The sequence below is a fragment of the Trachypithecus francoisi genome, unplaced genomic scaffold (genome assembly GCF_009764315.1).
Source record: "Trachypithecus francoisi isolate TF-2019V2 unplaced genomic scaffold, Tfra_2.0 Lachesis_group6, whole genome shotgun sequence".
Classification (NCBI taxonomy): domain Eukaryota; kingdom Metazoa; phylum Chordata; class Mammalia; order Primates; family Cercopithecidae; genus Trachypithecus; species Trachypithecus francoisi.
This window is the reverse complement of record NW_022681471.1, coordinates 71,069,734-71,095,109: the sequence shown is the minus strand read 5'-3', so window position 1 is coordinate 71,095,109 and position 25,376 is coordinate 71,069,734. Positions and strand designations below refer to the sequence as shown.

General features: G+C 48.8%; 3 protein-coding genes and 1 long non-coding RNA gene across 4 annotated transcripts in view; 3 read left to right on the top strand and 1 right to left on the bottom strand.

Annotated features, from left to right (window-relative positions):
* The window catches only part of LOC117077414 (NHS-like protein 2), a 55,853-nt gene extending 44,979 nt beyond the window's left edge, over window positions 1-10,874 (top strand). The window contains exons 2-4 of the mRNA XM_033201096.1: window positions 7,121-7,276; window positions 9,133-9,260; window positions 9,551-10,874. Of these exons, the coding sequence (XP_033056987.1) occupies window positions 7,121-7,276; window positions 9,133-9,260; window positions 9,551-9,760 (494 nt within the window). The 3' untranslated portion in view covers window positions 9,761-10,874. The remainder of the gene's footprint in view (window positions 1-7,120; window positions 7,277-9,132; window positions 9,261-9,550) is intronic.
* NHSL2 (NHS like 2) overlaps window positions 1-15,825 on the top strand; it is a 39,486-nt gene extending 23,661 nt beyond the window's left edge. Inside the window, 4 exon segments of the mRNA XM_033201094.1 lie at window positions 13,494-14,344; window positions 14,347-14,763; window positions 14,766-15,026; window positions 15,029-15,825. Coding sequence (XP_033056985.1) covers window positions 13,714-14,344; window positions 14,347-14,763; window positions 14,766-15,026; window positions 15,029-15,825 — 2,106 coding nt within the window. The 5' untranslated portion in view covers window positions 13,494-13,713.
* On the bottom strand, window positions 2,184-7,114 carry RTL5 (retrotransposon Gag like 5). Its single transcript, XM_033201095.1, has 2 exons — window positions 3,219-7,114; window positions 2,184-2,761 (listed from the first exon to the last, which is right to left on the bottom strand). Exon 1 carries the CDS (start codon window positions 6,592-6,594, stop codon window positions 4,891-4,893), a length of 1,704 nt encoding a protein of 567 aa, XP_033056986.1. The 5' UTR covers window positions 6,595-7,114; the 3' UTR covers window positions 2,184-2,761; window positions 3,219-4,890.
* Window positions 15,826-17,427: 1,602 nt separating the features above from the next.
* LOC117077417 lies at window positions 17,428-24,090 on the top strand. Its single transcript, XR_004434761.1, has 2 exons — window positions 17,428-17,813; window positions 18,295-24,090. It is a non-coding gene; the product is annotated as an uncharacterized LOC117077417 (long non-coding RNA).
* The last annotated feature ends 1,286 nt before the right edge of the window (window positions 24,091-25,376 follow it).

The following is a 25,376-nucleotide window of genomic DNA, read 5'->3' as shown; positions in this document are numbered from 1 at the left end:
GGCCCTACCCATCTCGAGGATTCCACACTGCTTTTGCAGCAGCCCGGGAAAGCATTGGCACATCTGACAGCCAGATCAGTCTGTGATTCTGACCAATCTCCTATCAATTCACATCCTCAGATTTTCATTTTCACAAGCTTCTTCTAAGCCACATCTTCCCCCACTCAGGCTTCTGCAGTTGCTTTTCTGAACCTGACTGCAGGATCTCAGATGAGCCCCTGGTAAGGTAATTTCAGTGCATCTTTCCAGGTTAGGGAGAGTTTTTCGGCCCTCATTCCCTTTTAGAGGAGATCTTCTAGTCCTCCAAGCTTCGTACCACCTGCAGATGCCCTTAGCAGGCTGCCTCTAGGTCTCCATCCAGTGGCCCATTTATTCACTCACTTCTTCATTTACGTACCAAACTAGAATTGAGATCCTACTGTGTACCAAGTAGTGTGCTGGACCCCAAGGACTCAACAGTGACTAGACAGATCAAGAAGCCATGGCCTGAGAGGGGATGAGACTCATACCAGAGCCCATATAGAGTCAGCAGCAAGGCTGGACTGGAATCCAGGGTTCTTTTCCCCATTCCCACAGTGCTTCCAGCTTTAGTGTTAGGGCAAGGCTGACTCTGTCTGACTTTTTTCCACCTTCTCTGGCCATAACACAATCTGGGCTCACCTATCACTACTTGTGATGTCATGAGAAATCCCCTGGGTGCTGAAGACCTTGTCAGGCCCCCTGAAGAGTAATGGGTGGTCCCAGTGCTCGCTGATGAAGCCCACGACCCCATAACCCTGTCCCTCCCTAGAAGGGGCAGTCAACCACATACTCAGAACTGCCACCTGGCTGGTTCCCCCAGAGCTTCCAGAGATAGTGCACCTGATGCATGCTTCGTTGCTTTGGCAAAGACCCAGAATCCAGACAGGTTGAGACTTTAAGTTTGTCAGGAGTCTCTGCTGGGAGACAGCAAGCACGGTGTATTTGAGTTAAGAGTGTATATGGGTTTGGGAGTCACGAAGACCTGGAGTCCCCCATATGATCTAATATCTCTGAGATTCAGGTCCCTCTGCTCTAAAAGGAGACAGCATCACCTGCCTCACTGAATTGTGGAGAGAAAATGAAATGATGTTGGTGAAAGTGCCTGGCACATGGTCAGAAACACCATGGTTTCCTCCCTCCCTCCCTTCCTGTTAAAGGGACAAAGCAAATGTGCCTCTGAAAGGGGGTTTGTTTCCCCCACTGGAATCCTGCAAGCTGGCGGCGGGGGGGGGGGGGGGCGGGGTAGGACAGGGCAGAACTAGCAGACCAGCCTGGCCATGTTAGACTGCAGGGCCAGCGGAGTGGGGGCAGAGAGGTGCTAAGTGTCCTCAGAGCTAATGGGCAGCTGCAGGGCTGTGACAGAGCCACTCACTAGCTGTCAACCTTGGGCCAGTGACTTCTAAGCCTCAGCGTCCTCATCTTTAAGATGAGGGTAAGGGTAGTTAGTTCTTTCCCCCAGGATCATTATCAGCGTCCTCATCTTTAGATGAGGGTAAGGGTAGTTAGTTCTTTCCCCCAGGATCATTATCAGAATGAAATAAGGTAACAGATGTGAAGTGCCTGGCATAGCACTCAAAAGTAGCAGAGGCTTAATGAATGTTACCACCCACTTCCCCTGGAAAAAAAAAAAAAAAAAGTCCAGTTCATGCTGGGAAACTTGGGCAAATCCCCGAATGGGATTCAGTTCTTCTGACCCCACAGTCTGTGAGGAGCCATGAGATTTTGCTTGGAAGGCCTCTTACGTGGACTGCTCTGGGGACTTGTGATTCATCTTCACCAGCTAACTCACTGGTATCCCATAGCGCCACCTAGTGCCACAAAGCGGAAGGGCCCTCCCCACCCCACCTGGTCTCTTTCTCTTCCTTCACTCAAAGTCCCATGCATGCCAGTGCATGCCTGTAGGGCTGGGCCACCCATAGTCCCTGGGAGAACGAATGCTACTTTTCAAGATGCCCAGTGCTTCCACTTCCCTCCCAGCAATTTCTGCCATCCACAAATGCACAGAACTGTAGGCAGGTCCCTTAAGCCACACCAACCCTTGGTTTCCTTGTCTAAGGATTTCAAGACTTCAGGGTAGGGTTGACTCCAGCAGGGGACCTTGGAAGCACCCGATGCCTACTCTGTACCCATCTATGCTTGCTCAATAACAAAGAGACACAATCTTTACACACCCTTTATATTTTTATTGAGGAGAGAAAGCTTTAGCATACAGAGCAGCTTCTTATCTTCACAACACAGTAATGCAACAATAACACATGTATTCCAAACAAGTTTCCTCCCGAGCCTCTGGGAGACCTTGGGCTGCCTTCATACCCCTGCATGCTTCGCCTCCCCCCACCCCTCTTTCAACCCAAGAAAGCTCCCAAAGCCCACAGTTCCTCTTACAGCTCTTATGGCTGTTACATCACAACAATATTGAAGATCTGGGAAGGAAGGAAGAGGGTCCAAGGGAAGCCCAAGCCCCTCCTGCCCCCAGAGGGTGGAAACCAGCTCACTGCTCATCTGCTCTGTCCCTGGCTGTGGCTCTGAGGGTTCGGGGTGAAAAGCACCATGGGAACAGGCAGGACCTGTGCTGAAGGCCCCTGGAAGTATGGGTTTAAGGCACCCATCCTTCACACTCCTCACAGGGACATGGGGCAGCAGGGCCAGAGTGTCGACCATCAGCAAACAGGGTCCACCACCTCGAAGAATAGCAGGTCCCCTCCTGGAATACGTTCTTGAGGAAATCAGACAAAATCAGCTGAAAAACAGACAAAATTTTCTTTACAAAGTTGTTGACTCCTGCCCTGGTGGGGATGGGGAAAACCAGACGATTGAAAGGTCCAACAAATTAGAAGAATGTTTAAATGAATATTCAGTATGCATGACTGCACAGGTGGCAGCCATTTTAAATCCTGCTGATCAAGACCTGGCAGGATGGGCTCAGGTTTGACAAGACATAGCAAGAACACACTAGAAAGGAAGGCAGCAAAGTGTTAATAGTGCTTGCCTCTGTGTGGTGGGACTCTTAATGTCTGGGGGAGGGGAGAGTTGTCCTTATAGTTTTCTCTATTTTCCAAACTTTCTTTAATGATTATGTATTACTTTTCTCTTTGGAGAGAGGGGACCTTTTAAAAAGGTAGCAACAGGTTATAGGAACCCAAATCCACTGATCCCCAGGCTGAGAAACAAAAGTGCTAATGAAAAGGGCATCTTACCTCCCACTGATGAATAGAGACCTCACCAGAAACCAGTCAGAGGACTGGGTTTCTTTGCGACTCCTCTTCCTCCAGCTCTTTCCTCTTGCCTCCAGGCCCAAGATCCTAAGGTCAGCCTGAGGTTATTGGTCAGACTCCCATGAGGAACAGAAGTTGAATTTACTATGCTTTCTTCCCTTTGGCCACAAACCCTGGCTGCACTTGCTCTGCTGCCAGTCACTGTGCAATAAGTCCAGTGTCCAGGGGCAGTTCAGACCAGCAGTAGATTTGGCTGGCATTTTGTGGCCAGAACTGACATAGTGTGTGTTTTTCACTGCAGAAGCAGTGCTTTCTGGACTCAAGGCAAGCAGCGGGTCTCTTTATAGGGGCACCTGAGTTTGTACCCAGAAGTCCCAGGAGTTCCTAGGAGGCAGCCACCCTCTTAAGCTTTACTGTGTCACTGGAGCACAGCAGCAGGCCAGGGGTTGGCCCCCATATCAGAGACATGAAGGGGTCCCAGCTGTGAGGCCACGGTGGGTGCAGCCTTCCTCTCTCCTCTCAGAACTAAGGGTTCCTTGAAATTGAAGGGAGCTCAGAGCAGGCCATGGGCCCTCTCTCTGTCTGTCCCAGAAGGAATGGCCAATCAGTCCTCCTCTGCAACTCCAAGGATAGAAAGTGTTCTGCAAAGACCTTTGACTGGAGGCTGCAGTCCAAGGCCTAGCAAGGGGAGAAGACCACCATCTCTAAGGAGAGAGTCACTCTTTACAATGGCAGAATGATCGTTGCTGCTTCTTTCTCCTCCTCCTCTCCTCCTCCTTCTCCTCCCCCAAACCCTAACTGGCTACTCTTTAGGCAACATCAAGGAAAGTGGTGGAGCCTGCAATGTTGGGTGCTGTCCACCAGGGGTGCCCAGGAGGGCAATGTGGTGAGAGGAAAGGGCTCCAGATGTGGCAAGTCAGTCCAAGAGCCCTGATACATGAATCTATGCAAAGGTAGACTCAAGTGCTGTAAGTGGAACCAGCCTGCACAGTCAGTCAAGGGCAAATGTCGGTCAAGTTGTCCATTTGACATGTGGCTTTGCACACTCTCACTGGGCTAGATGTTGGGCCCTCTTCCAGGCCCTCTGCTGGAGGTGTGGCATGAAACGAGTGTAGGCTTCTAGGGACATTTCTGGATACCATCCTGCTCACCATCGATTATATCTAGCAACTGGCCTCATTGGCTTTAGGAGTTCAGGGTAGCCTGTCCTCTTGCTCATTGGGGCAGATCAGTGAGGCATTGGGTGAAGTCCTGGTGGGTCAGTCAGAGAATAAAACTGTAGAACACAGGGTGAAGAAACGTAGGAGAGGTGCGGGATAGGAACAACCAGAGGGGAAATACAAGAGGGTGACCAGTTCATTTATGGGAACAGGCCCAGAAACTTGCTCTCCAGCTCGTGGCAGGACTGAGCAGAGTACGTGCCAAGAGGGCAGCTATTGCTGATCCCTCCTTTCCCAGGTGGCCCTGGTTGAGCACATGTCACTCTCTGGTCATGACTGCAAGATGGTCTGGAATTCTGCAGGTCTTCTTCAGGTTCTGCAGGTCTGAAACTCCCTGAAGTCCTGGTCAGCAAATGGGGCAGGTATGGCAGCAATAGCAGGGGTGGGGGATGCAAAAGAAGGGTGTGTTCTGGGTGGCCATCTGGCCCCAGCACTCACACTCGAATTCGGCCACGAGCAGCTCGGTGGCCCCCCTGTCTCGGAGTGAGGCGGAAAAGCACGGGGGGGCGTCTTCGAACTTGGCGTTGCCCTAAGCGACCTGTGCGGCGAATCAGTGGGGGGGAACTGTAGAATGGTGAATTGGTGCCTGGAAGGCCTTCCAAAAGTGGGACTCGATTCTGGTTCCTCCGTCTGCTAGGCTGTATTATGGGAGGCGATGCACCCAGGAAGTTTTCGGCGTGGTAACCATTTGTGGGGCCAGAAGTCTGGGATGAGGTGTGAACAAAGGTCGGCTCCATCTCCATTAGCTCATCTAGATCATCATCTTGGGCCTCATCCAGTGGCTCCTCCTCCACCTCACCATAGGTCTCCTCAGTCCCTGGCTCCTGCTGTGGCTCCCGCTCTGGTTTCTGGCCCCCATCCTCATCTTCATCTTCTTCATCCTTACTCTCTCCTTCCTCCTCATTCTTGTTCCTTATCTCCTCCTCCTCCTCTTTCTGTTTCATTTCCTCTTCCTCCTCCTCCTTCTCCTCCTCTTCCTTCTTCATTTCTTCCTCCTTCTTCATCTCCTCCTCCTCCTCCTCCTTCATCTCTTGCTGAAAAGCCCTCATGCGATTCCTCTGGTCTTTGGAGTGAAGCCTGTGCCTGCGTGCCTCCTGGTCTTCATCTTCACTGTAGTACTCTTCATCTTCACTTTCTTCCTCATTGGGAGCAAAAGGGAAGAGGATATTTCGAACCCCAGGGAGCGGGATAGGCTTGGGAACGCGCACTTTTCTTTCTATCTCCACACATTCGAGAATCAGCTCGTCCAGGTCGGCCATTTCTGTTGACCATAAGAGCTCTTTGCGGAAGAATTCCGACAGGCCTTTGAGGAACTGGTTTTGGAGGCGGCAGTCATCCCAAGACAAGAATTGGGCCAGGAACTGAAAAGCATCTGCATAGCTGCCGAGGGTACAGTGGCCCTGCTTGAGCTTGCGAATGGCCTTTTTAGCCACACGTGGGGGGATGGGGCCACAGAATTCCTTACGGATTTCATCCAGGAAGCGCGGGAAGTTGGCATGCAAGGGGCTTCCTTCCTGGGTGACCGAGATGGCCCAGTCCTTGGCTTCGCCAGTGAAAAAGGAGATCAGAAAGGCCACCCGCTCGGCGCCCCCGGGAAAATGATCCTCATGGTCGGCTATGAAGGTCTCTAGCTGCATCAGGAATTCAGCCAGGTAGACTGGGTCGCCTGAAAAGGGCTCTATCTCAGGCCACTCCAGCGGTGGCAGAGGGGGCTGCGGGGGCGGCTCCTTTGACGCAGGCGGAGGCAGCGCCAGCGGGGACGGGATGGGCAGCAGAGGGGGGTCAGCGGGCCCGTCGGGGGTGCTGCGATCCTGGATCACGTTAATCAAAAGATCATCTGAGATACAGTCGGGCTCCGCGCGTGGGGGAGGCCGGCACAAGAAGGGCAGTTCTCCCCCGGGAATGGCTTCGATCTCACTGAGCGCGAACTCCAAGTTCTCCTCCGCAAGGACGGGCACTATGGGTACTGGCCAACGGATGTAGCTGGAGACATTGCCCCGCAAGGAATTAACCTCGGCCAGGGCTCTCCCGAGCTGGAGGCCCAAACTGGCATTCTCCCCGCGAAGGGCATTTAATTCTTCGCGCAGGGCCACATTCGCCATGCGGAGGCTGTTGAGATTTCCTGCCGCCTCAGACATCTCGACAAGCCCAGGGGCCCTGGGGCTCCGTGGTGGGGAAAGAGGAACGGGAGCTACAGGCCGCCGGAGGAGGCCGAAATGCGGCGGTGGGGCGCGGGAGGGACCAAAGTGCGGCGGCTGGGCGCGGGACAGGCCGGGCCACACCCACCGGGGCGAGCTCGGAGGGCGGCGCTCTGGGCGGAGGGCCCGGCGGCTCGGCCCAGGGCGCGTTACCTCGTCGCCGGGGCCGGAGAGGGCGGGCGGCGGCACGGGGCCCGGAGGCGCCAGGCGGAAGATGCGGGCGACACGGTGGCGGCGGCGACCGGGCGGGCGGGCAGGGGCGAGCGGAGCGGGAGGGAGCGGACTGCAGCAGGCTCTGTCGAGGAAAAATCTTGCGGTCGCGGATTCCCCGCCTTTTAAGTGCAGCCTCGCACTCCCCCCGCCCCACGCAGGGGCGGGCCTTGGGGAACTGCGGTCGCCCACTGGCCGCCGCGCGCCGCTCCCCTCCAGCTCGCCTGCGCCTCTCACTGACTCTCTCCTTCCCTAGCTGCAGCTAACTCGGGTCGGGAAAATGCGACAGCGACTGCCCACTCGAGGTCGTCATGGCGACAGCCAGTGAACGTGTTCCTCTCCTCGGGCAGGCCCCCGAGTGTAGAGGAGCTGCTTCGCGAGGCGCAGCTCAATCTCCAGAGCCTGTTGCAAGGTACCGAGAGGGAGGGGGGCTGCGGCCGGAGCCCAGAGGCGAGATGCGCAGCGGCAGGAGGGAGGCAAAGAAGAAAGAGGACAGGGACCAGCAAGATAAAAAGAGAGAACAGTTTTAAAACAATCGACAAAGCAGTTTCCAGCTTTCACCTTTCAGCCTAATGATTCTGAAAGAGGCTATTTCCAGGGCTGTTTCCCCCCATCCCCACCCCCTTTTTTCAGCTCAGTAGCCCATGGGGAAACAATGACAGAGACTGAGGCAGGGCCATAAGTCATACCATTCACCGAGAGCTGGGTGGGAGACTCCTACAATGTGGGCCCACATTCCCTCCAGTCCCCCTCTTGCCACATCGCCCATGCCTTTGGGATGCTGGCACCAGAAGACAAAGGGGGCATCTGCAGGATCTCCCACTCTGGCCTTCACTCACTCTGCTCTTACAATAACCGCCCCTGGATAGCTACTGCCTCACCAAAGTAAGCCCAATTCACAGCACCCAGGGGTCACCTATTTTGTCCTCCTAACCAGCCTGAGCTTCTCCATGTAAAGAATCACATCTTACTACCCTGGGGTTTCCAGAAGCACCTGGCACAAGGCTGGATTCCCTCCCCACCTGCCAAGAGGTGCTCAGTGGATGTTAAGCATGAAAAGAGGTCTTGTCAGCACTCCTTTATCCATACTAATAAAGGTTAACTCTAATGGCGAATAGAAAACTGCTGATGGGCCACCAACGGGATGACAGCCATAACCCCCACCCCCTACCAGGGCAGTGGTAACCTTCGAAAAGCAAGATGCCAAGGGACACCATGAGCCTTGTGTTCAGATAACAAAGGAGTTGCCACGCAGAAAAGGGTTGATGTGCTCTGTGTTGCTACCATGGCAGAATTAGGACCAGTGGGTGGAAACCCAGAAGGAGGCACATTCCACCTCCAGATAAGGAAGAACTTTCTGACACGCCTGACAGCCCCAATTGTCCGTGGAAGAAATGAGCTGCCTTGGGAGGGAGGGAGCTCCCCTTCCCTGCAGGTGTGTGCGCTGAGGCTGAAGAAGCACCTAGAAGGGCTGCTGAGGAGGGAGTCTGGGCACAGAATGAGGTGTTGGACCAAAGAACCCCAAGAGCAACCCCAAATCTCTATGATTCTAAGAGTCTTTGTTCAGTGTACATACAGCATGAATGTCCCTTCTCTACTCTCACTTTCTTCATGTATTCATCAAATTCATCGCTTCAATCAACCCCATTCAATCTTGTGCATCCTTATTCACTGATGATGCCGCTGAACTTCTGCCTCTTTTGTGCTGTTACCTCCTCCTTCCCTCTCCTTCACCTTAGCCCTCCTAGACCTGACACCACTCACAGCGGGACAAAGGTGCAGGGAACCCGGCCCACAAAGGCTCAAGTAAGAGTTCTTGACATCCAAGAAGAACTCCATATTGGACTTCCTGGTGTAAATCTCTTCTTGCTTCACGCAGGTCATTTCCTTGGTAGGGTTGCAAAAAACCTTAAGAGCTGCAGGCTTCAAAGAGAGAAACTTGCAGTCCAAAGTAGCAAAAGGTGTCTGCATTCTGAGCCTCTTTTCGTAACTGAGCACTCAAGGTGGGGGTCATTGAGATAAGGGCTTGGTCCCCAAACCACCACAGCATGAATTTATTGACTTTCTTTTCTCCTCGACCCTCATGGTCCTGGGAAGCAAGCACTTGTCCATTTCCAAATCCAGTGGCTCGAACACCTGGAAATAGCCTAAAGAAAATGCAAGTCAGGCCTGGCAGCTAGAGCAGGAGCCCTGGCTCGTGGCCCTTCTCCGGCCCAGCGCTTGGCCGTGGCACCCTAGAGTGTGTGTCTCCACTGTGCTATTTTTCAGAAGAATATGAGGAACAGTATTCGGAGGCCAGACTTGTGGGGCAGACCTTCCGCTCTTCTGATGAGGCCACTGAGCCCACCCCAAACCCAAGGCCCCAGTCTGCCAGGCGTCTGGAGTTTGTATTGATGGTGAGTTGCCTCATCCCCTACCTGGGAGAGCCAGCATGCACCCACTGACAGGAGACCTCCAGCTGCTTACGTTACCCACTGGAAGCTGCTCACCTCTGCTCACCAGCAGAGCTACCCTGAGGCCCCACTGGGATGGGCCCTGCACAGCAGGTGCCTGGCCTGGTGGCCTGTCCACACTTTCCTGCCTCCCAGACGAAGTCTCCAACTACCCAGCCTAAACAGCCACCCTATGGGCACTGGCTCATCGCCGGGCAGGAATACACCTTTTCCATCACCTTCTCTCCCAACAGCCTACAAAACGGCAGCTGAGAGAGGATGAGACTACCACCCAGGGTGTGAGGGCCCCCGAGGCCTCCCTGAGCCTGTCTACCACAGCCGACAAGCAAACTGCCTGGAATAACCTCTTCCCTCTGCCCATCCTAGAGGAGAAGCGGTGGCCTCAGCCTTGCTCCACGCAGTCTGACATTGTGCCCATCAACATCTCTGGTAGAGTTGCTTAGCACCGCCTTCTTCCCTTCATGTCTCTACAGACCATCTTCTTCAATGCACTGGGTGTTGGGGGAGGGAAGTGAGACTTTCTTTGCTACCGGCTCACCTTGCGCTGTCACGGTCATGGCTCTTGCCAGGGAATGGAGGCATGCAGAAGAGGGGGTGCTGGCTGCTCTTTCTTCACCCTCTCCTGGCACTGCCACCCTGAGACCATTTGATAGCAAACAAAATTTTCTTAACAGAAAGCTTCAAAGCCTTGTGAACTTGTGTACTCTTCAGAGCACATATGGAAACTTAAAGTTTGTGAGTTCTGTTTGGGTCAGGGCAAGACAACTTCTTGTGCCCACAGTTGGGTTTGGAGTACACTGATAAGAGTCGGAGCGGGAGAGTAGGATTTGGAGTGCTGGTGGTAACAAGGGAGGATCACACCTGGGCACAGACCAAAGGCCTGGTGGCACTTTCACTGGACATTAGTCTTCTAGCAAGGTGGGCCTCCTCAACTTGTTTGGCAAGTTTTCAAGAAAAGAAGTGGTAGAAAGGTCCTAAGGCCAAAAAGATCAAAAGGGGACCCAGTACAACTTTGAGAGTGGGGAACATGATGTCTTATATGTAGCCCAGCTGGCTGTGGCTCTGGGGGCATGTGGCACACTATACCATGCTCACTATTAATCCATGATCTACACTCCATCAGCTGTAAGGGGAAGAGAAGGAGGGCCAGTCATTTGAGAAGGAGATAGGGCCAAGCAGCATGATGAAACCATGATCTCAGTAACCTAAAGGGATCAGAGGGGTCCTGTGAGCCAGCGCCAGCCTGTGTTCTGCTGGAAAATGTTGATAAAGATGATGACAGCTGTGGCCACACGTGGCAGTGCTCCCTGGATATGGGGTCCTCCACTGTCACTGGCATCATTTCAGAAAATCAGAGGCAGGAAATAGAGCCCACAGCCTAGGGAAATATACCGAAAGGAGTGAGGGCTGATGAGGAAAGACTCCAGAAATGATGTTCAACATTTTGTGTCTAAATGTCTATCTTGGCCAGGCACAGTGGCTCACGCCTGTAATTTCAGCACTTTGGGAGGCTGAGGTGGGTGGATCCTTTGAGCTCAGGAATTCAAGACCAGCCTGGGCAACATGGGGAAACCCCATCTCTACCAAAAATACAAAAGAAATAGCCAGGTGTGGTGGCACACACCTGTGGCCCCAGCTACTCGGGAGGCCAAGGTGTGAGGATCGCTTGACCCCAGGAGTCAGAGGTTGCAGTGAGCTGAGATGGCGCCACTGCACTGCAGCCTGGGTCACGGTGAGACTTTGTCTTTAAGTAAATAAATAAATGTCTGTCTTCCTCTCGATGAGGCTGTCCCTGAGCTTTGCCCACAGAGCCACTTGCTGAGGAGTCTGTGGACGTGTGCAGCTGTGTGGCTGGCAGGGGAGGGTCTGGCTAGCCAGCTGTTGAATGAGAGAAAGGGAGGTGGAATCACAGACCTCGCCCCACCACCCTGCCTTGCCCTGACTCTGACCCAGCCATTTCCCAGCACCAAAGACTGACCTAGCACTTTAAGAGAATAGAGCTCTAAAAAATTTTTTAAATAATATTAAGTAAGACATATTATTGAGGAAATCTTCCATTTTAATTGCGTTGAATTTGAAAACATTATCAAATCAGTAAACAAACTGAATTAACAGGTATTTTGAAAGTACCATGTAACTCAGATGAAGTGATAACTATAATCTGTGTCAATAATTTCCCTAAATTGAAAAGCCAGTGCCAGGAAAAAAAGAGAGAGAGAGAGAAAGAGAAAGAAATAGAACTCAATCACCATGCTGTGGGCCAGCTTTGGTAAAACGTGACCAGGAGACTGTAGGGCAGACTATCAGGCATCTTCCTGGATGGTGGAGGGCAGTGGGGCAGCCTCTTGGAGACACTGGCCTCACCTGGCCCATATAAAGACTTTCTCTGAGAAAAGATCACAGTCAGGCAGCATCTAGTCCCAGCCCGCTGCTCTACACCAGTGGTTCTCACCCCTGGCTGTACCTCTGAATAATCACTTGAAGACTTCTAGAAAATGCTTCTACCTGAGCCCTACTCCCAGAGATTTCAGTGTTCTGGGGTAAGGTCCAGGTGTTGCAGTTTCAAAAGCTGCCCAGTTGATTTAAATATGTAGCCCAGGGTTGAAAACCACTGCCCCCAAACACCTAAGACTTACAGGTAACCTGGGTGCAGCCTGGGAAACCCAGCATGCATGCCCAGGGCCAAGTTGGGAAAGATGGGGAAGAAGTGCCACCTGCCTTGGATGCTATTCATGCTCATCACAACTGCCATAATTCTCTTCTCTCAGGCCAATTTCCACTGTGCTTTAAACAGAAACCAGGATGCACCCAAGTGTCTTTATTTTGGCTACAGGGCAGCAGTTTGATAAACATGCAAGTTTGCGACATTCGTTGTTTAACACAGAGACAGCCGTGAACCCCAAGTCCACCCTGAGGCGGAGGCGGACCATTATTGGATTCTCTAACTTTTCCCAACGAGACCAAGGTGACCCCACCACAGCTGATTCCCCAGTCCCTTCCCCTTACCCACTCCCACCAATCCTGCCACCCAGGTGGTACTGTGGTGATGGGGAACAGGAATAATTGGGTGAGGAGGGGGCCTCCGGATGTCCTGAAAAAGCCAATATGGTAATTAAGAATAGCTAAGGGCCTCGTGTCAAGGGCGTCAACTGAATATGGAGAATAGGTCTCCTGGGCTAATGAATCCATTACATTATTGTTTCCCATTATAAATGTAATGTAACCAGATATGCCAAATTTAGGCAAATAGATGAGGAGAGAGGGATCCTTACCATCATCTTAACAGAACATTACTACCATTAAGCGAATGCTGGCCAGGAGCACAGACCAGGGAGATAGCAGAGGGTAAGAGCCCTGGTCTTTCCGCTTACTGACCGGGAGACCTTGGCCAAGTTACATAACCTCTCTGAGCCTCAGCTTCTTCATCTGTAAACTGGGGATAATGATACCAACCCGGTGGAATTAGCATGAAGACTAGCATTATTGTATGTAACTTGCCTACCATGTTCCTGGTACATAGTCAGTGTCCAACAAATGGTGGCTGTTATTACAAATTCTCATAGCAGTAGTAGTTATAATAATAATAATGACATGACAGTATTAATTGTTTGTGTGTATGAGAAAACGTTTGGGGATTTGGAACATCCAAACGTTTTCCTCACATCTGTAGGTTATCCTCAGCCTCTTATGTTGCAAAGCTTAAAAGTGACTGATGCGAACAATGCAACCAGACTCTTAGCTTTGCAGTTTGGGCATACTCCAGAGTCACTGCTGGAGCCAAACGTCACACCATGCTGTCCTTAGTTCGGAAGCCTCTACTCTCATCTCCGGATGGATGAATGCTGAGGTCTGTGATGGTTTCATGAGCCTGGGGTGAAAGTATGGGGAAAATGCAAGGTAATCCCACATAACACTTCAGCTCTAAGAGGAATAATCAAAGCTGGAAAGTATTTGGCAGCCATCTGGACCATTCAAGGGCACCGTGTGACTCACTGTGGGGTGACGGGCAAGGACCCAATTTCCCCAGCATCCGCATCCATGGAAGGGAAGAACCAAGGAATTCTGACCAAGCTGTTGGCAAATGCTTCTTGGCAAAAAAGTTGGTGCTCCTGTCTCAAAACAGCTGGTGGGAGATCCCTTGCTGTAGCACTCATGTCCTGTGTTTATTTCCTCCAGGTCACAGCAACAGCCCAGCAGGCATTGTGGCCCACTCTACCACCTCTGACATCAGGCCCAGTCACTCAATTCCGGAAGGGGTTCATGGAAGAGTTGCAGTTGGTCAGGATGCTCGGTTCCCAAGTCTCACCTCGCCAGTACTGAGAACTCCTTCCAGTGAGCCGGACGAACCTCACCAGGCGCGGAGTGGCCCAAACCCTCCTGGCATGGAGAGCATGGAATGGTGTACAGTGTCCCCAGTTCTTGCAATGGACCTACAGAATCAACCTTCTCCACTTCCTGGAAGGGAGATGCTTTTACCTACATGACTCCAAGTGCCACCAGCCAGAGCAATCAAGTCAATGAAAATGGGAAAAATCCTTCCTGTGGGAATTCTTGGGTCTCTCTAAACAAAGTCCCACCTCTGGTTCCTAAGGAGGCTGCTACCCTCCTTGTTGCTCGTGATAACCCAGCAGGATGCAGTGGGTCAGCTGGCTACCCTGAGCACCTTATTCAGCGAAGGCACATGCCTGAAAGACCCTCCAAGATTGGCCTTCTGACCAGTGGGACCACGAGGCTGGAGACAGGCCCCGGCGGGGCCAGCAGATTCCGGGAGCGGTCACTGTCTGTGCCCACAGACTCAGGCACCACAGATGTGGACTATGATGAGGAGCAGAAGGCCAATGAGGCCTGTGCCCTGCCTTTTGCCAGTACAAGCTCTGAGGGCAGTAACAGTGCTGACAACATCGCCTCCCTTAGTGCCCAGCAAGAGGCCCAGCACAGAAGGCAGAGGTCCAAGAGTATCTCACTTAGGAAGGCCAAAAAGAAGCCTTCCCCACCCACACGCAGTGTCTCACTGGTCAAAGATGAGCCAGCCTCTTGCCTGAAGGTGGGTCAGCACTACCCAAGGACCAGAGGCCCAAGAGCCTTTGCCTCTCCTTGGAACACCAAGGACATCACTCGTCCCACCCAGATGCTCAGGGTCACCCAGCTGTTCCAAACCACAAAGATCCAGAAGGTACACAATTCTCCCACCACTGGTATCTTACTGACTGGAAGTCTGGTGACACCTACCAATCCCTGTCCAGCTCCAGCACTGCCACTGGCACCACAGTCATTGAGTGCACCCAAGTTCAGGGCAGCTCAGAGTCTCTTGCCTCGCCTTCCACCTCCAGAGCCACTACACCTTCCCAACTCTCCATTGAAGTGGAGGCCAGGGAGATATCCTCCCCGGGAAGGCCCCCTGGACTGATGTCACCCTCCAGTGGCTACTCCAGCCAGTCGGAGACACCACACCTACTGTTTCCATGTCCCTGACCCTGGGCCACTTACCCCCTCCAAGCAGCAGTGTCCGGGTACGTCCAGTGGTACCTGAGAGGAAGTCATCACTACCCCCGACGTCACCAATGGAGAAATTTCCCAAGTCACGGCTATCATTTGACCTACCACTGACCTCTTCACCCAACCTGGATCTGTCTGGGATGAGTATCTCCATCCGAAGCAAAACCAAGGTGAGTCGGCACCACTCAGAGACAAATTTTGGTGTCAAGCTGGCCCAAAAACTAATCCCAACCAGCCAATCATGCCTATGGTTACTCAGTCCGACCTACGTTCTGTTCGCCTGAGGTCGGTCAGCAAGTCTGAGCCGGAAGATGACATTGAGAGCCCTGACTGTGCCGAGGAATCCAGAGCAGAAGAAGTCTTCACCTTGCCAGAGAGAAAGACAAAACCTCCCATAGCTGAGAAGCCTCCGGTGGCCCGGAGGCCTCCAAGCTTGGTCCACAAGCCACCATCTGTTCCCGAGGAGTATGCGCTAACTTCACCAACCTTGGCTATGCCCCCCAGGAGCTCAATTCAACATGTGAGACCACTCCCTCAAGACAGCTACACGGTAGTGCGGAAACCAAAGTCCTCCAGCTTCCCAGATGGCAGAAGCCCAGGGGAGTCAACAGCACCCTCATCTCTTGTTTTCACGCCTTTTGCCAGTTCCTCTGGTGCTTTCTTCTCAGGAACACAGCAGCCTCCCCAGGGAAGTGTGGAGGACGAGGGCCCCAAGATGAGGGCTCTGCCTGAAAGAATTAGCCTCCAGAGCCAGGAAGAAGCTGAGAAAAAGAAAGGCAAGATTCCACCTCCCGTACCAAAAAAACCCAGCGTGCTGTACCTGCCTCTCACTTCTCCCATAGCTCAAATGGAGGCCTATGTGGCAGAACCAAGGCTGCCTCTCAGCCCCATCATCACCCTGGAGGAAGACGCCAAGTGTCCCCCCACCAGCGATGACCTGCAATCACTTGGTCAAAGGGTGACTTCAACTCCTCAGGCTGACAGTGAAAGGGAGGCAAGCCCTCTGGGTTAGTAACTGTCTGTTGGCTTTTTCCTTCAGTCACAGGAGAGATGAGGGTGAGAATGAAGTGCCAGAGATGGAAGCAGATGCCCCAGAATAATTATCCTGATCCCAAGTCAGTGCGGGCACCTCTTGAGGGTTTGGGTTACTCTAAATAGGAACCACAGGCTGGCCTTACTGCCCTTGAGATCAAGACTAGCCCGAGGCAGATCTCCAAGCCCAGTTTAGGCCACTCTCCCCTCTAAATCCCTAGTGCTGAGATAATGAAATCAAACTAGGTTCTAGCACCTTAGGACTTCAGCATCCCACGTCCCTAGCCAAGCGGGCATCCTATCATGGGAACTACTCCTCCACCTCACTGTACAGTACTTTTCACTGGCTGCACTGAGTTTAATTCCCTACATGAGACTCAATACCCCACCAGACTGAGTTCATGTGCCATGGCAGGCTTGGAGCCATCTGAAACAATGGAATATGTTGCCACCAGCAGCCTCTTTTTGTGCCTTCTGGAGGAAAGGGAGCTCATTTTCTTGGGTGGTTTGACTTCTTTGGCTCTTCCTGGAACCATAAAATGTAATACGTAATGTTTCTCATCCTTTCTTTTTCTGTCTCTCTTTGTTTTAATTGTGGTAAAATACCCATAACATTTACCATCTTGACCATTTTTAGTGTGCAGTTCATTCGTGTTAAGCACATTCACATTGTTAAGCAACCAATCTCCCGAACTCCTTTCATCTTGCAAAATTGAAACTCTGTACCCAGTAAACAACCTCTTTCTCCCTCCCCCCAGATTCCTCCCTCCAGCCACCATTCTACTTTCTGGTTCTATGAATTTGACTCTAGACACCTCATATAAGTGGAATCATACAGTATTTGTCTTTTTGTGACTGCTTATTCCACTGAGCTTAATGTTGTCAGTGTCCATCCATGTTTCTCATTCTTCTCTGAACCCTTAACACCAAAAATTGAAATCTCATGGCCTTCTATATGCAGATTTTTACTTTCAGTATGAGTCAATCATGACTAAGCCAAGCAAATAAATCAAAGCCCCAGGTAGTTGTAGAAAACGCTTCCTCAGACTCCACAGTCTCCCCTCTGAGATTCAAGTAGGTTCCACTCTAGCCCACTGGGTGGGAGTCAGTACTTTAGATCATTCCCAGCTCTTCATTTAGAGAAATTATATACAGTGTTTAAAACAAGAGAATGCTCGGGCCACCCGTTATAATGACAAAGGCATGAGAGAATAGGGACCCATGCTGATCTTCACCACTCACTTCACCTTGGGCAAATCATTAAGCTTCTGAACTTCATGTTCCTCCTCTGCAAAATGGAGATATTAAAAATCTCCACCCTGCTGCCCTCACAGAGTTGCTTTGACCATCAAATGAAACAACATATGAGAATGTACTTTGTCCTATCTATTGTGGTCAAAGTCATCCTTTGGTTTTTTATGTCTAGGGAGTTCTGTGGAACCAGGCACCGAAGAAAAAAGTTTAATCAGTGATAAAACAGCCGAATGGATTGCGGAGGATGATGATGACGTGTTTGTGGCTTCACGCACAACTGAAGATTTATTTACTGTGATACACAGGTTTGCACCAGTTTCCTTAATTCTAATTGCAATTGCCTTCCCTTTTTGTACTTAAAGAAAACTGCTATTCCACATTGAAATCCTAATTGTAAAAGAAAAAGAAAAAAATTAAAAGTAAGAAAAAACTGCTACCTCTAAGCAGCCATTAGAATTGCACCTGGAGGCTAAGTTCAGATACCCACATATGTGAGCGCAGTCCAGGGCCTTGAATCTCAAATTCACTGACATCGTTGGGTAAAGTGGAGGAAGGGAGGGGAGAGGAGGACCAGGTGCCGAGTGAGAGGCCCCTCGTCTCTTAGCAACCACTTGGCCTATTGTGGCTCCATCTGCTCTCTCTTAGCTCTGTCTGTAGTCAGAGACATTTAACCCTTCACTGAATTCCTTGTACCAAAAAAAATCCCATCAAGAGGTGAAGTGGGGCACCAGGCAGCATATCAAAACAAGAACTTAGGCAAAGAGGAACAAGATGGGGACCAGTTATTGGACAGGATTATAAGGCAGGGTTTCAGTGACAAGAAAACTGGGAAGAGTCTTATTATTGGAGCTAGACCACCAGTCTAGAACAGGCTCAGTCCCCAGGCTGTCCTGATTCAGAGTCACTGAGCTACTAGCCTTGACTCCTGAAATTCGTCCTTGGTCCCAGAACCTGGGCAGGACTGAGGCTACAGGCACAGGACAAGTGACTCCAGCTGGGGGCATTGAAAGGAATGTGGGGACGGGAGGGCCCAACAAGGGTCTCTGAGGATTTAGAGGTGAGAGAGAGAGAAAGCAGATCAATACGAGTGCTTAAAGGGCTGCCGCCTGGATTGTGTCACAGGCGTGGGGGCCTGTGAAGCACTGGTAAATGTCTGCTGCATGAACTCACTCAAACCAAACTTTCTCTTATCTAGGTCCAAAAGGAAGTTGCTCGGCTGGAAGGAACCTGGTGAGGCCTTTGTGGGTGGCAGAACAAGTTCCCACTCACCAATAAAGAACACAGCTGAGTCTCCAATCAGTGAGTCTACTGCCACCACAGGGTCAGGCAGCAGTGCCAACCTAGATGCTGGCAGAAATGACGATTTCAAGGCCTTGCTACAGAAGAAGGGAAGTAAGGCAACTCCAAGGTCTCGTCCCTCAGCAGCTGAACTGCTGAAGACCACTAACCCACTGGCTCGGAGAATTATTGCACAATTTTCAAAAGACTATGAAACACCGATAACCCCAGTACCTAAGCCCTGGGCTCAACAAGCAGGATTTACTTACTAAACTTGAGTAGAGAAGAGGGAAGAGAAAGGGTCTTTAAACAGAACCATGGGAATAACAACAGAGCCTACATTTCTTTTACATTAACTCACATTCTGGACAGCAGGGGAGAGGCTACTTCATCTAGAGCTAAAATCATCTGGCACTTAATCATCTTCAGACATTTTTATGTTTTCATACTTATAAGCTTGTCATGACTGACTACCGAGTTTCTTCTTATTTTCCCCCAGTGGTGTGCACTAACTAAGAAGAAATTTTCACATGCCAGGGCACATGTGCCACTTTTTCAATTCAGTAACCCGGCTGCTCCATCCCTGGCTCCTGTCACTGAGGAGTGCAGTGTGAGAGCAGATTGGAGGCTGCCAAACCTGGGGGGCATAGGATGCCATTGCTCATTATTCACTTTCCTAGGGAGGCTCTGATGGCCCTGTGTGCAAACATAGAAAGACTCTGATGCCTCCTCAACCACAGTTTAGCTTTCCCCTGCACTTGCGAGAGGTTTGCAGGGTGCACTTATTTCGGCATGGGGTTGATTGGATGGCTTTTGTGGTGCAGAATATGACTGTGACACCATCCTGAAACTTAATGCCTTTTTCAGTTTGATTGTCTACACGGAGATCAGGGTGATAAGTTTCAATAAACATATAGACATCCCCCACCCCTCTCGCAACTCCCATTAGCTAGAAAAGACCAGGACTGGGTTGCTTTGAATGAACCAAGTTTGACCAACAAACAAGACAGCCATTTGTTCACTCAGATCTAGCCGAGGTAACTCACAAGTGCACCTTGAGATCCTCCATGTGTCTGTCAACAGCGATAGCCAGGATCTGTGCCCAGCTCATGCTGCATTCTAAGAACTCTCATTTCATTTGTATATAACATTCATTACAGGAAGTAATTAACTGAAGGAACAGCGTCATCAAAGGCTCAAGGAGAATAGAAAGTAAGTGCATCTTGCCCCCCACCAGTCAATTCAGGTCATAGTTTGTGGTGGTTTGGTTTTGTTTAAAGGAAGTCCGAGTCTGTTCCAAAAACCAAGAACATATAAACTAAAAGGATCTATCCAAAATCTAAAAGGCAGTCTCGCCAGTTGCTATGGCCCATAATGCACACACACCACACACATACACACAAAAGGCTACTTTTTGCCATTTAGGTTCTGTGTTTGACCAGCTTTCAATTAACCTTGCTGGGGGAGAGCATAAGAACCTGGGTAAATAGCATACTGAAAGAGCTTCAGAATAATCATTGTGACCCCTCCCTGCCCCCACCCCCCACGAAGCTTATAGGCACTAACTATTCTTGTCAGCTCAATTTTCTAAGCAGAGCAAGAGCAGTGATTCATTTGATTTTTGTATGCCTGATTTCTGGGAGGTTTGGGAGGAAGACAAAGCATTGAGCAAAGAAAACCTGCTGACCAATGATGGAAAGTTAATTGTCTACTGTCTTCAAGAGGCAAAAAGAACAGTCAAATGAAATTGTAGCCTGCTTCACAAAGAGAGTTCCCCAGCCCCTTCCTACTTCACTCTCCACCCAATAGATTCAATGGTCAACCTCCTGGAGGATGCAGTCAGAGTTCCAGAGACAAGCAGTTCTCAACTTTGATAGGTTATATTGCCCAATGAGAAGCCACCTCTTAGCTCAACTGCCCACACTCCAGATGGACAGAGCAGCTGAAAAACCACACTAAGTACTAAGAAAACTTGGGCCTCTCACAAGAGAAGCCCTAGGCCTAGGCCCTTTGTTGTTATAGTTCTGAATCTGAGACTTCTGGAAACAGGCCAGGCCCACCAACTCTCTTGCAACCAGCACTTTGACACTTAAAATAATAAACAGCAAGGCCCAGTTGCTTTTGAAAGTACTAGAACTACTTGGTGTGAAGGTCTTAACCAAATTCGAAATTTCAGGGATTTTGCCTGAAATAAAATCAATTCATCCCTGGCCTCAGTTTATATATGAATGCCACCTTTGTCTGCTCCAGACTTAGAATTCCAAAAAACAAACATTTTCCTCTGTAGTAACTGAAGGAGCGTTTGTGCTTTTGCTTAGCAAAAGTGAAAGGACACCAAGGTCTGCTCCTTGGGAACCATTATGACTGGTTGAACGTTAAAGCTGAGTATGGGACTCACATAGTAAGGCCTTGTTACTTCTGTTGACTTTCCTGGAAGTTTCTTGTTTACTATTTCTAATGGGTTTTGCCTCTCCCCTCACCTTGCTACCTCTGGAGGTTTTCCCAAAAGATTCTGAAGCTGAATGCTCAGACACCTTTATGTTTGTCAATTACCTTTAGTCTTGCTTTCCTCTACAATACTCTATATGCCTGGAATTCTTAGAATATCTTCTAGATCATCACTGTGGCCCACCCAGTGGTGTTCCCATTAGCACAAGAGGATTTGGGGCAAAAATCATATGGTCAGAGAGGACATTTAAGACTGGAAGTATTCATTTAATTTTTCAAATTAATTTTTTGTAAAGATGGGAGTCTTGCTATGTTGCCCATGCTGGTCTTGAACTCCTGGGCTCAAGCGATCCTCTTGCCTTGGCCTCCCAAAGTGCTGGGATTAAAGGGGTAAGCCACCGCGCCTGGCCTCGTTTAATATTTTGCAACAGGTAAACATAGTCCCAAATAAACAACCAAACTGTAAAACTTCTACTAATAACTAATTAACAGAACACCAAGCATCTTCCCCACTCCTAACACTCAACCTCTCTCCTACCTTTGATTATCATAACACCACTCTCTCTCCCACCCAGGCACTTACCACAATGTTTGTTGCCTTCTGCACTTGCTCTGCTGAGACTGGAGAAGAGAGGCTGAAAGCCCCTCTCAGAAAGGCTTACAGAGAACCCAGCACTACTTCGATTACTAGTACAAATAATAATGATAATGATTTTTGAAGGTGGAATAGAGAAGAGATTTGAGTGAAATGAAGTTGGCCCTAGGAGGTCAGCTTCCATTTCAAGTTGTCCCTATCCTCTTTTTTCCTCCCCATTCCAATCAGTAGCAACAGATGGCTCTGCTAGCCTGACTTTGATCTAGTCACCATCCCCAGGGGAGGAGGTTAATTGTTAACCAAGGATGCTTTGCATTTGGTGGGTAGTCAGTACATGTTTTTGAGGATAGTTATTAATAGTACAATAGCAAGCTTTGCTGGTATCTCCTCTCCTTATCCTGCACTACTTGGCCTGCCTCAGCTCCTGACTGGGCCTCCCGCACCGGCCCAAACTTATCCCTCAGTCCCAAATCCCATGAACTGCATCCCTAGCACAACAACTCACCCATAAAGGAAGCGAGACAACAGGAAGCAAAATAAATAATTTTAGCTTAATGAACACAAAATGACCAGTTGATCTGGATAAATTACCTTGAACGTGCAGACAGAGGAGATCCTACCAGGCTCTCCTAACGAGCATTGCACCTGACAACAGTGTAACTATCTGGACAACACAGACCCGATTGCAGTCTCTCTGTACCTGTCAGTCTAAGCAGATCTGTCCATGCACCTGCCCTCTTCCTCATCAATGAACAAGTCGGGAAAAAGATGAGTTCACGCTCAGTGCTCTGTTCCTCACTCGTTCTGCCTTTCATTATCAAGTCTGTGACACAATGGTGAGCTTTCGCTTTAATATGATTTGCTAGGGCCAGGACTAGGGTGAGGTGAGCAAGGTGCCTAGGGCGCAAAATTCAAAGAGGTGCCCACTCTCAGGGCCATGCAAGTGCCTTACCCTCGTCCCAGCCCTGTGATTTGCACTCTTTAAAGTAATATCAGTTTATCTTCTTTCTATGAACAAGTATAGTCCTTCTGATTTGGGGTGGGGGGTTAACTCCCTATCTCTTGTTGCACCAAATATTTTATTGCTACCTATTTTTCCATTGCTGTAAGTCTTTGTGTGCCTATACATTAAAGAATCTTTAGTGGTGTTAATATCGGAAAACATAGTTGATTTCTAAGTAATATGCTCCAGGTGGCAATTTAACACCCATTTCAGCAGGGATGCTCCCACGGCCAGCCCTTCAACAAGAGTGACTGAGTTGGAGGTCTGTCACCAGGATCCTCCCTCTCCTCTTTCTGCTCCATTCTCCCAAACCTCGCTTCCCAGCACCAACTCTCCTCAGTGCCTCCTACTTCCTTCTCCTCCTCTCTAAGAAAAACATGCTCTCAGGAAAGGGATAAATTCATTTACTTTGAGATTATAAGGCTTAATGCTACCTCTTTTGAGGGTCAGTTGCATTTTAACAAGGGAAAAGCCTTAAGCCAAAGGAATGAAGTTCTACTTGCAGAATGTTAGGCATGAACTAGTTGTAGAAGTGTATTTTTCACCATGGAAAGGCCAAATTCCCTGATGCCTAACTCCAGAATATAGAAAATATCTTAATTGCCTGGAATCATTTGAGTTACTAGCGGATGGTCAATTAAATTGTCCTGATACCCAATACTATTCAATATGGTTACTACCAAGGGACTCTCAGAAATGGCTACTAAAAGCCACTGAGAAGGTCTAGATCATTCATATTGTACATTGACATTTTTACATAAATGGAATTAATACTACTTACCATTTGAGTAAAGAACACAAGGATTTAAAGAGTCTGTGAAAATATGTCCTGTTTGTGAAAGGTGAAACTGTCCAATCCATGTCCCGTCAATGTCAGTTGTCCAGTATTGGTGGTGATTATTAATCTTATTGGAGGTACAACTTTACCTCCAATAAGCTTACCTTTACAAGCTTCTGCTTTCCTGCTTCATCTCTGTTATGGGCTATCAGTCCAGCTTGGTGTGAAAATGAGACTATATCTATACCAGAGCCCCCAATCCTCTCAAAGCCTTTGCATGTATTTCAGCTACAAGTGACAAGGATATTAGGGATTTAAAAGGACAAGAGAGTGGGAAAGAGGTATAAGGAAGTGCCTTTGTCAAAATGCAGCAAAAAGTATAATGATATAAACATAATATGAAATAAGCAAAGTTTTAGAATACTTTGAAACAGATTTATAGAGGAATACATAGTAAATAGTTATAGACACACATTTGGGGCGTTTTTAATAAGATTAGCAAGAAGACATTTGCATGAGTAATGAGCAATGTGAAACGGGCATTATACTTTTGTTCAGTAAAGCCCAAAATCTAGGCCAATGGTTCTCAAAGTGCAGTTCCAGGAGCAGCAGCAGCAGCATCCCTGGAGAAAGAGAGAGAGAGAGAGAGAGAGAGAGTGTGCACATTCCAGTGATGTTACTCCTTCAAGCCCCTGAAACACTATAGCCACCACTCTCCAACTGATTCCAACCTTTACCATTATTTTGGCTCTCATCATAATGACCAGTCTCTGGCCAAGAGGTGTATATTGTTATTTTGGTCAGGCATATGTTTGTTTGGTTTTAAGAAATTATCAGATTGAGAAGTATCATGTTTTATGGGACTCCGGTGCATATGCTCAAAAAAAAATAAAAGAGAACTTATCATATTGGATCAACAAATTGCTCAACTTACAAAATCTTTGATTTGACTTAGCCAGCACATCTGGCCTGCTTTGGATTTAAAAAAAAAAAAAAAAAAGATTTTTTAACTCACAAATGGAAAAAAAAGGGAAAGGTGTTAGGTTTGTTTGGTATTACCAGCTCTTAAATACCTGTCTTCACCATGGTGGCTGTTCTCCAGTAAGGCTCTGGCAGAAGTAGATTTGATTTTAAGATTTTTGCCTAAATAGTGGAATTTGATAGCAACGAACTCCAAAACAAAATCTGAACTGGAACAACTAGTTAACCCCTCTCAGCCTCTTTGTAATGCCAAGCTTTATAGACATTTATTCCTTAGGTGGTCTTGAGCTTTTTCTAACATCCAATTTTATAAAATGTTATGCATGCAAACGCAGCATTGTGCTCATTGTACAAGTCACCTCAAATTCATTCCTTCCCCCATGTGTATCATGGCGAAGAAATATCAATATATGTGTGTTCTGAGGTCTTCTGATGAATTGTCAATTACAAACCTTTTCATTCATTTTAATGAGATATATTTACCCCCGGCTAGTGGTTAAAATTTTATTCTTTTTATTATATTTCATTGCTACTTTTTTCTACTGACTCCAAAGCTTACTTTGGGGAATACTTCTTATTTCTAGATTGTTGTATTTATCTTATTTCTATATTTATCTGCAGTCTTGGAATGTTAGAGCTGAAAGGGACCAACCTCTCTCATTTCACTCATGAGGAAGCTGAGGCCCAGAAAGGTCAATAACTTATATACAAGGTCACACAGTGAGTCAGCGGTGGGGCCCAGCCTCAATTCCAGGTCTCCTGCCCTTGGGTCTAGTGTGGTTTCATTTAAAGCACTACAATTTATAGAAGACCCACAGCTGGCTTCTACTTTTATGACACATGAATTTCCCAGGTATTACAATGAACTAATATATGTGCTTTAAGGGAACGTATTCAAGAGTTCTTTAATTCATTAATCCAAAGACAAATTGGATTTTCAGGTTAGAAACATTAGTTTCCCTCCAAATTCAATATGTGTACCCTACTTAGTACAATGGATGTTTTCCCTAAAAGTTGTGTGAAAAATGAATTTTTTATATATCAAGAATCATTTTTTCATAGGTAAACTTCCTATATAAGGGAACCTTCTGGTGACTTCTTTTTGAAAAACTGAGATTCCTCTTGTCATTTTCCCGTAGTGTCTCTACTTTTTTTAGTGCAAACTTTTGTATTTGGTGTTTATTTAAAAGTAGG

Excerpts from the sequence above, each read along its gene's own strand:
- RTL5 (XM_033201095.1), bottom strand. The coding sequence starts at position 6,594 with ATGTCTGAGGCGGCAGGAAATCTCAACAGCCTCCGCATGGCGAATGTG.